This window comes from Takifugu rubripes, chromosome 18 (genome assembly GCF_901000725.2).
Source record: "Takifugu rubripes chromosome 18, fTakRub1.2, whole genome shotgun sequence".
In the NCBI taxonomy this organism is placed as follows: domain Eukaryota; kingdom Metazoa; phylum Chordata; class Actinopteri; order Tetraodontiformes; family Tetraodontidae; genus Takifugu; species Takifugu rubripes.
In genome coordinates, this window is record NC_042302.1 from 9924565 (window position 1) to 9934632 (window position 10068).

General features: G+C 50.2%; 2 protein-coding genes across 4 annotated transcripts in view; both read right to left on the reverse strand.

Annotated features, from left to right (window-relative positions):
• Positions 1 to 1179: 1179 nt before the first annotated feature.
• Positions 1180 to 4473, reverse strand: gpr19 (G protein-coupled receptor 19). 2 transcript variants are annotated; one of them, XM_011621105.2, is made up of 2 exons: positions 4033 to 4473; positions 1180 to 3063 (listed from the first exon to the last, which is right to left on the reverse strand). In XM_011621105.2, exon 2 carries the CDS (start codon positions 3036 to 3038, stop codon positions 1797 to 1799), a length of 1242 nt encoding a protein of 413 aa, XP_011619407.2. In that variant the 5' UTR covers positions 3039 to 3063; positions 4033 to 4473; the 3' UTR covers positions 1180 to 1796. The 2 variants fall into 2 exon arrangements, with proteins under 2 accessions (XP_011619407.2, XP_029681395.1); XM_029825535.1 differs by lacking the exon at positions 4033 to 4473 and adding an exon at positions 3814 to 3981.
• A 538-nt stretch (positions 4474 to 5011) lies between these two features.
• The window catches only part of tbk1 (TANK-binding kinase 1), a 13346-nt gene continuing 8289 nt past the window's right edge, over positions 5012 to 10068 (reverse strand). For both annotated transcript variants that reach the window (XM_029825507.1, XM_029825506.1), the window contains exons 13-21: positions 9985 to 10063; positions 9754 to 9875; positions 9587 to 9663; positions 9438 to 9477; positions 7290 to 7391; positions 7109 to 7205; positions 6937 to 7037; positions 5674 to 5745; positions 5012 to 5487 (exon numbers count right to left, since the gene is read on the reverse strand). In XM_029825507.1, the coding sequence (XP_029681367.1) occupies positions 5448 to 5487; positions 5674 to 5745; positions 6937 to 7037; positions 7109 to 7205; positions 7290 to 7391; positions 9438 to 9477; positions 9587 to 9663; positions 9754 to 9875; positions 9985 to 10063 (730 nt within the window). In that variant the 3' untranslated portion in view covers positions 5012 to 5447. The remainder of the gene's footprint in view (positions 5488 to 5673; positions 5746 to 6936; positions 7038 to 7108; positions 7206 to 7289; positions 7392 to 9437; positions 9478 to 9586; positions 9664 to 9753; positions 9876 to 9984; positions 10064 to 10068) is intronic.

The following is a 10068-nucleotide window of genomic DNA, read 5'->3' on the forward strand; positions in this document are numbered from 1 at the left end:
GCGGCTGACCGGTGCTGTGGCCGCGAGGTGGTTGGTGCCAGTCGTGGCAGCAACGCCCGAACCATCAGCCGTCAGGCTGAGGAAGGATCCTATTGGGCCTTACTGGCCTGTGGGAGTCCTGAGGCAGCAGATGGGCACCAGCAGGCCAAGCGGAGCGCAGCTACGGCCGTTGCCGAGGCAACGACCCGGGCATGGGAAGAGTTCGGTGAGGCCATGGAGAACGACTTTCGGACGGCTTCGAAAAGGTTCTGGACCACCATCCGGCGTCTGAGGCGGGGGGGGGCAGTGCACTGTCAACACTGTATAGGGGCGATGGTGACCTGACCTCAACTCGGGATGTTGTGGATCGGTGAAGGAATACTTCAGGGACCTCCTCAATCCCACCAAGGCGCCTTCCAGTGAGGAAGTAGGGCCTGGGGACCTGGAGACAGGCTCTCGTATCTCCGGGGCTGAAGTTGAAAACTCCTCGGTGGCGGGGCCCCGGGGGTGGATGAGATCCGCCCGGAGTTCCTTAAGGCTCTGGATGTTGTAGGGCTGTCGTGGTCGACTCGACTCTGCAACATCGCGTGGACATCGGGGGCGGTGCCGCTGGATCGGCAGACCGGGTGGTGGTCCCTCTTTTTAAGAAGGGGGACCGGAGGGTGTGTTCCAACTATAGGGGGATCACACTCCTCAGCCTCCCTGGTGAGGTCTATTCAGGGGTACTGGAGAGGAGGGTCCGCCGAACCTGGGATTCAGGAGGAGCAATGTGGTTTAGTCCTGGACGTGGAGCAGTGGACCAGCTCTACACCCTCAGCAGGGTCCTCGAGGGTGCATGGGAGCCCAACCAGTCCACATGTGTTTTGTGGACTTGGCGAAGGCATTCGACCGTGTCCCTCGGGGGGTCCTGTGGGGGTCCTCCAAGAGTTTGGGGTGTCGGGCCCGCTGATACGGGCCGTCCGTATTATTTGATGTTCTGTATGCCGACGGTGCTCACAGGTTTGAGGTCGTGGACCTTTGCTGGGAGCGACGTTAGCATGGTCCAAGCAGCAGCTCGTGGTGAACCAGGGGAGATCTTTACCTCCAGATGTGGAAGATCTCGGGTCCCAACACCTCTGCAGGTACCTGCGAGCTGCTGCTTAATTTGGAGCTGTCAATGGAACAAACATGATTATGAACAAAGCTCTCAGAGTTTCAAACTAGCTTTGATGTTTTACTTCAGCAGATGTCAAAAGATCGTCTATACATGGTTTATAACACATAAGGAAAGCCTTTGAACATCTTCGACCATTTTGATGCGAGCAGCTAAAACTAAAAACACCTGCTGCTCATCACAGCTGCCAGAAAACATTCAGGACATTAGCTCGCCAGTTAGCTCGCCAGTTAGCTCGCCTGTTAGCTCGCCAGTTAGCTGGCCTGTTAGCTCGCCTGTTAGCTCGCCAGTTAGCTCGCCTGTTAGCTCGCCAGTTAGCTCGCCTGTTAGCTCGCCTGTTCAGTCACTGAAAGGTAGCAAAGCACAGGATGTCAGTGTTTGGAGTCACTGTTAGCATTAGCTTGATCCACAAACTTAGATACACTTAATATCACGATGGCTAACTTGCTAACAATAGCCTGTGTTCATTGACCAAAGTGGCATAAAAACAAAACCGTGCACATCAAAATGGCCCAGAAACATGATGATTTTCTTCTGATGTGTAAAAACGGCGAGCTCTTCACAACCTTCAGTTCAGTGTAGAAGGAAAAAAGCCCTTAACACAGATGCTAATGCACAGATGCTAATGCATCTGTGTGTAGCTAGCACATTCCATTTTCGTTTATTAGACAAATGTATTGGGAGGGTTGGTGTTACTGGGCCAGGCGATTTTCTTCTCCTTCCCGTCTCGCTCAAACGTGTCGTGTCCCTGGTCCTTGGCGCCCGTCGTCGCTGGTGCCGAGATCTCCACCACGCCCACGTAGTTCTTTTTGGCGATGCGAGAGCTGGCGGTGATGGTGTACGCGTTGCTACGGTAACACTTCATGGATGACATGCAGAACGTCTCCCTCATGCCCCTCCGGAAATTTGCGTTGTACACAGAGTAGAGGGTGGGCTTGGAGGCCGTGGAGCTGAAGGAGATCCAGGCGATGGCGGTGAAGAGCAGCAGGCCCTGCCGGGAGGCCCCCTCCGCCTCCCTGGGGTGCCACAGCTGGGCGATGAAGAAGGGAGTCCAGGTGAGGAAGAAGACCGAGTTCAACATGAGAAACATCTTGATGGTTTTGACTTTAGTCCGTGGGACGATGTTCATGGTTCGACGGACTGTGTGACCATCGGTGCTGATCCTCCAGATGAAGCGGACGACGCGCTGGTAAAACCACAGGATCAGGGTCACCGGAAACAGGAAGCCAAGCAGGAGGTGGACGGCAGCATAGGCAGCGCTGCCCCAGCTGCTCGGCAGGAAGAAGTCGCAGTGACCACTTCCTGTAGAACCGTAGAAGAAAACGCAGGGGGACACAAAGGCGGCGTCAAATATCCAGGAGGCCACGATCATTTTCTTGGCCTTCTCCCTGGACACCTTGAAGCTGAGGGGGTAGACGATGGTGTAGAAGCGGTCCACCGAGATGGAGAGCAGGACGTAGACCTGCACGCCGGGGCACAGGTGCTGCAGGTAGCGCACCACTTTGCAGGCAGCGGCGCTCAGCGGCCATCTTCCAGAAGCAACCTGCACGAGCACGAAGGGAGCGCAGCCCAGGCTCATCAGCAGGTCCGCACACGCCATCGACACCACAAAATAGTTGGTGGTCGACTGCGTTCGCCGACTCCGGTGAATAACCAGACAGACGAGAGCATTTCCCAGGATGGACACCAGCCAAAGGACGCCGAACACCAAACCCAGAACGGCAACTTCACCTGTGGTCACCTCATAAGACACGTTGGTCCGGGGGGGGCTGGAGGACACGAGGCTGCATATGGGGGTCGTGGGCGAAGCTGCTGGGACCGTTGGGTTTCCTCCCGCCGAGTGGTTCAATGACATCGGAGATGTGAGAGATGGAGCGATGCCGGCAGGCGGAAGGTCAAAGACCATAACTACAACCTGGACCAGGAGCCGTCTGCAAGACAAAGAAAGAGCTGAGAGCAGGTCCCAGAGGAGCAGGACAGGACGGTCCCAGGGCTGGAAACCACAGCGACGCTAGGCTACGCTAGGCTAGGCTAGTAACAGCTGTGTTTTATTTGATTAGCGGCGTCCCTGAGGACCTCGTCCCTCCTCTGAGCTTTAAACGGAACGAATTAACAATCCTGTCGGGGCAAAAGTGTTTCGCTGCTGAATCTCCTCCTCGGTGACGAGACAGAAAAAATCGACCTCCAATTTCAAACACTAAATTTAGCAGCAGACGACGGTGAGTGAGCAGTTTTACCGTCAGTAATTATGCATCAGTAATTGCCCTAATAACCCTAATAACAAAAATCATTCCGATTCAAGGATTATGATCTTTGGACATTTTCAAGTTTAAACCGCAGTATAAATTTATGTTCAGATAAATGTCTTCATCTCCAAACAAAGTGAAGAAATGCTACCATGTTAGCATCAATGACTGACAAAGTACTCGGATTTAAGCCCCGCCCCCAGTCTGGGTGCAAATGACGTAAAGAGAACAAGATGGCAGCCATCTTTGTTGACGTCATTAAAGTTGGCAAAAGAGTTAAAAACAGAACCGCAGACGATCGTCATGTGACGCATGTTCTGCCGTGACGTCATCGACAGTCCCTGACATCTGTTTGATCAGACGCGGCAGGTCACGTGACTGGCAGGTGCTGCAGGTGCGGCGAACAGCCAATGATCATCTGTGATCGATATTAACCCTGTTCAGCCTTCAGCACGGATGCGAGCACGCGCGTCCTCTGTTGATACCGGTTCAGATCGATATTTGTTCGATCATCAGTTCGATCCAAATCAGGACCCAAAGAGCAGCCGAAGATCTGGAGGCGCTGATGCTAAAATGTTGACACAATCCGACACTTCCGGAGGTGAACGGCACGCGCGTCCTGGCGGCAACATGAAGGCAGCTGGTGACGCTCACCTGAAGCCTCATCGATGATCGATCAACCGCCCGTTTCAGTCCCTGCAGCAACGAGGGGGGGGGGGGCGCCCCACACACGCACCCCGAGGCTCTTGATCCGGTTCGGTCCAAAAACCCAGCCAGGCGCGCGATCAGGCGTGTTTGTTCGGTCGGACGTGGCGGGAAACCGTGTTGTCTCGAGCTCCTTTCTGTCCGTCACTGCGGGGATGGCGGAGGCGGAGGGTGGTCCGTGAAGGCATCACGGCGCTGTCAGTCCGTCCTTGTGACGATGAGGATGATGAAGAGGAGCTGTCCTCGTGACCCGGGGCGGGGCCGCCAGAACCCCCACCCGTCAGGTGGCCCAACTACAGGTCTGATTTCATAATCAGTCACCGATTCATTATTGATTTTTTCTCTGTCAGCTAGCATGCCAAATTTGCATCATGCTAATATTACCCTTAAGCCCCCCCCCCTATGCTACATTAGCACATTAGCCCGGTGCCCCCCCCACCATCAGTCACTGCTGTTGCTCCTCAGCAGGTTGATGTTCCCTGAAAACATGGTTCTGCTGACGCTGTCGCAGCATGTTGCCACGGCAACTGGAGCACTGAGGAGACATGTGCCGTCACTATGGAAACCATGGATGTGCCAATGGGACAAACATCAGCTAATGAACTCCCGGCTCACTGAGGCACAACGGCGGCGGTGGAGCTTCATCAGCAGGTGAAACGCCAGCGGGTCGGCGCCCACGACGACCTCGGTGCCGCTAGCGACCCGTCCTGGAAGAACAGGAGGTTCTGGAGGCAAACGGGTCGGGGACCCACAGCTGAGGCTGGGTTAGGGTTCTGCAGAAGCAAGACGGGGTCACATGACCTCACCTGTGGACCGTCAACAGGTGCTGAGCAGGCGAGGTCATGTGACCCTGGTCTAACGCTGGCACTATGCCAGACATAATCAGATTACCCCATCTCATGGGCTGCTTGACTGTTCTGGAATCAGATTACACAACAAACGCTTTTAATGAATATAATCACATGTAATCAGATTCTTTTAGGATTTACATGCTAATGTCAAATTACAGCATCACCACGTTAGCATACTGCAGATGAAATGCCAATGTTTATAATCTGATTACTCAGCGGTGCCAAAGGTCCTCAGTTGTTTTCAGACTGTTAGCATCGTTTAGCATAAACGCAGTATCAGGTGTTTGAGTAGTGACGGAGCCCCGACGAGCAGTCCGATCGGAGAGGCCGGATCATCCGTGATCCGTTTGGGAGGGTGGTCCTGTCACACTGGGCACCAGGAACCAAGTGTGTTGTCATCGGACTCAGGAAATGGTTTGAGCTCGGACAGGAAGTGACCGATTCTGTCACATTCTGCTCACAACAACCACGATCGTCCCACTTTATTTACAGGCTGAATATTTACAACAGGGCTCAGGCCCGCAGGCCCCCGTCCAGGGTCAGCGTTCCGAACCTGGAAAACAGGGTTACACGGTAGTCCGATTACACGCAACCAAGGCAGAAGCAAACTAGCTCAAGTTTAGCATTCCTGATAGCATTCATGGTTCCGATGACGTGTGTCTAGTTCAGCGTCCATATTCTGATTGGCATGTGTGCTAGGAATGGCTGTAATCTGATTACATTCTTATCATTGTGATACCTCTCCAGGAAGTGGTTGTTCTCTGCCAGCTCTTTGACCACGCCCTCCATTTCCTCCTTCAGTTTCTTCATCCTGAGGAACAACATGGCATCATTCACCCGCTCTAGGTAATCTGATTGCACGCTCTAGGTAATCTGATTGCACGCTCTAGGTAATCTGATTGCACGCTCTAGGTAATCTGATTACACGTTCTCAGTATTCCGATTACAGGCTTTAGGTAATCTGATTACACGCTCTCAGTATTCCGATTACACGCTCTAGGTAATCTGATTACACGCTCTCAGTATTCCGATTACAGGCTTTAGGTAATCTGATTACACGCTCTCAGTATTCCGATTACATGCTCGAGGTAATCTGATTACACGCTCTCAGTATTCCGATTACAGGCTTTAGGTAATCCGATTACACGCTCTCAGTATTCCGATTACATGCTCTAGGTAATCTGATTACACGCTCTCAGTATTCCAATTACACACTCGAGGTAATCCGATTACAGGCTCCAGGTAATCTGATTGCACGCTCTCAGTATTCCGATTACACACTCCAGGCAATCCGATTACAGGCTCCAGGTAATCTGATTGCACGCTCTCAGTATTCCGATTACAGGCTTTAGGTAATCCGATTACAGGCTCCAGGTAATCTGATTGCACGCTCTCAGTATTCCGATTACAGGCTTTAGGTAATCTGATTGCACGTCAGTATTCCGATTACAGGCTTTAGGTAATCCGATTACAGGCTTTAGGTAATCTGATTACACACTCTCAGTATTCCGATTACACGCTCGAGGTAATCTGATTACACGCTCTCAGTATTCCAATTACACGCTCGAGGTAATCTGATTACACGCTCTCAGTATTCCGATTACAGGCTCCAGGTAATCTGATTACAGGCTCTCAGTATTCCGATTACAGGCTCTAGGTCATACGATTACAGGCTCTAGGTAATCCGATTACACGCTCTCAGTATTCCGATTACACGCTCTGAGTATTCCGATTACAGGCTCTCAGTATTCCGATTACAGGCTCTCAGTATTCCGATTACAGGCTCCAGGTAATCCGATTACACACTCTAGGTAACCCGATTACACGCTCTAGATAATACGATTACACGCTCCAGGTAATCCGATTACAGGCTCCAGGTAATCCGATTAGAGGCTCCAGGTAATCTGATTGCACGCTCCCAGCCGTCACACATTCAGATCATCGTCATGTCAACGAGGAGGAGGGGGAGGAGGAGGAGAGGGAGGAGGGGGAGGAGACTCACCCCAGCGTCATCTCCACCAGCGTGTTCTGGCTCAGGTAGGCCTGGGACTTCATCCCACTGGACACCAGAGGCAGAACCTTCTGAGGCAGCTGTTCCTGCAGCTGGGAACAGGCAGAATGATGGGGTGTCGCCATGGTTACCCATGTGAGCGCAGCAGGTGATGCAACGTTACCTTCAGGCCTCTCTCCATCAGCATGGCCACCTCCTTCTCGATGCCGATGAGCTGGGCGGACAGAGTGAGCAGCTGCTTCCTCACATGATGAACCTTCCTGAGAACAAGTCACAACTCTTTCATCTTCCATCTTTCATCCCTGTTGCCTAGCAACAGGTCACAGCCTGAACCCTGCTCTCACCTGAGCCACTCCTCGCTCTTGGAGATGAAGAGGCGGTACTTCATGGCACATTCCTCGGTGAACAGAGAGCCCGCTTTGCTGGCGTGAAGAACCAACTTCTGCCTGTCAACACAGCGCACGTGAACACACTCAACACCTGGTGCACGTTCAGCCTTCTGGCTCCTCCCACAAATTCTGCTGCTTCACACTTTGGCAGATTCTCTCAGTCTCGTTGCCTAATCAGACAAGAGGATTTGGGGACGAATGGGACTAATGGGACTATTGGGACTATTGGGACTAATGAGATTAATGGGACTATTGTGACTAATGGGATTAATGGGACTATTGGGATTAATGGGACTATTGGGATTAATGGGATTATTGGGATTAATGGAACGAATGTGACTCATGGGATTAATGGGACTATTGTGACTAATGGGATTAATGGGGTTAATGGGACTATTGTGACGAATGAGATTAATGGGACTAATGGGACTATTGTGACTAATGGGATTAATGGGACTATTGTGACTAATGGGACTATTGTGACTAATGGGATTAATGGGACTATTGGGATTAATGGGACTATTGGGATTAATGGGACTATTGTGACTAATGGGATTAATGGGACTATTGGGATTAATGGGACTATTGGGATTAATGGAACGAATGTGACTCATGGGATTAATGGGACTATTGTGACTAATGGGATTAATGGGGTTAATGGGACTATTGTGACTAATGGGATTAATGGGACTAATGGGACTATTGTGACTAATGGGATTAATGGGACTATTGGGATTAATGGGACTATTGGGATTAATGGGACGAATGGGACTACAGTGATCCCTCGCTATATCGCGTTTCATCTTTCACGGCTTCGCTGCTTCACGGCTTTTTTTTGCGAGTCGTTCATTGCAGTTCTCAAATATAATCGAAGGTGGCATATCCGTTTATAAAAATCTTCTTGCTCAGAAAAAGAAAGAGCGCCAACAACTCCCCATAACAATGTTCTTCTCTGGGAGAAAGACTCCTGCGCCTCCAGTAGAAACAGACGCTCCAGCGGAGCGGAGTCAGGACGAAGAGGCTCAGCTGGGACTGTGAAATACGCCCGTGACAATGTTTCCAACCTTGTATTACTACATTAAAATTATTGTTTTAAACAAATTTTGGGCTTTAAAACAGGTTTTGATTTTTGGTTTCATTCTATAGTTCAGTATTGCATTGTAAAATAATAAAAAAAATAAAGCTGACTACTTCACGGATTTCACTTTTCGCGTGTTATTTTTGGAACGCAACTCCCGCGATAAACGAGGGATCACTGTATTGGGACTAATGGGACTATTGGGACTAATGGGACTATTGGGGTTAATGGGACTATTGTGACTAATGGGATTAATGGGACGAATGGGACTAATGGGACTATTGGGACTAATGAGATTAATGGGACTAATGGGACTATTGGGATTAATGGGACTATTGGGGTTAATGGGACTATTGTGACTAATGGGACTAATGGGACTATTGGGATTAATGGGACTATTGTGACTAATGGGACTAATGGGACTATTGGGATTAATGGGACTATTGGGACTAATGAGATTAATGGGACTATTGGGACTAATGAGATTAATGGGACTAATGGGACTATTGGGATTAATGGGACTATTGGGATTAATGGGACGAATGGGACTAATGAGATTAATGGGACTAATGGGACTATTGGGATTAATGGGACTATTGGGATTAATGGGACTATTGGGACTAATGAGATTAATGGGACTATTGGGATTAATGGGACTATTGGGACTAATGAGATTAATGGGACTATTGGGACTAATGGGACTATTGGGACTAATGGGACTATTGGGATTAATGGGACTATTGGGACTAATGAGATTAATGGGATTAATGGGATTAATGGGACTATTGGGATTAATGGGACTATTGGGATTAATGGGACTATTGGGACGAATGGGACTATTGGGATTAATGGGACTATTGGGATTAATGGGACTATTGGGACGAATGGGACTATTGGGATTAATGGGACTATTGGGATTAATGGGACTATTGGGATTAATGGGACTATTGGGATTAATGGGACTATTGGGACGAATCATCCATCCATCCTGTCAACAGGAACCACATGAAGCTGCTGAGACTTACTTGTCAAACTTGTGGATCTGCTCCTCGTTGTAGGGCAGACCTGAGCACAGATTGCGGATCAGTCACATGTTCCTGTTTGTGATCATGCTAACGATAACGATCACGGTAGCAGTTTAGCAGTAAATTAGCATGAAGAATGAAGGACTCACGTCTCTCTGCTTTGTCCTTCTTAAACTGTTGGTAGATGGCTGTGATGGCATCCAGCAGCACTTTAATCTTCTCCACACTGCACATTCAAAGTCACAGTTTTACACACACACACACGCACACACACACACGCACACACACACACACACACACACACACACAGCCATACTTCCTGTCCTCTGGATGCGTTCCCACTTGCTGAGTCCAGCTGTCGGTGAGAAGACCTCCAGGCAGGAATTTGCTCTTGATGTCCTGCGAGGTGCGTTCCAGGGGCTCCAGAGAGCTGGAGATCTGCACGCACCCAAACACACAGACTTCAGATCACATGACCTGTTTCTGTGACGTTCCCGTCTCATCTCTGAAGCTCATGTTTGATCATCTGGCATGAAAGAAAACTCACTCTGAGGATCTTCTTGTGCATGTCGGAGATCTCGTCATACTCTGATGACATCGCGTTCGCCTGCAGCAGAACCTCAAACCTGCA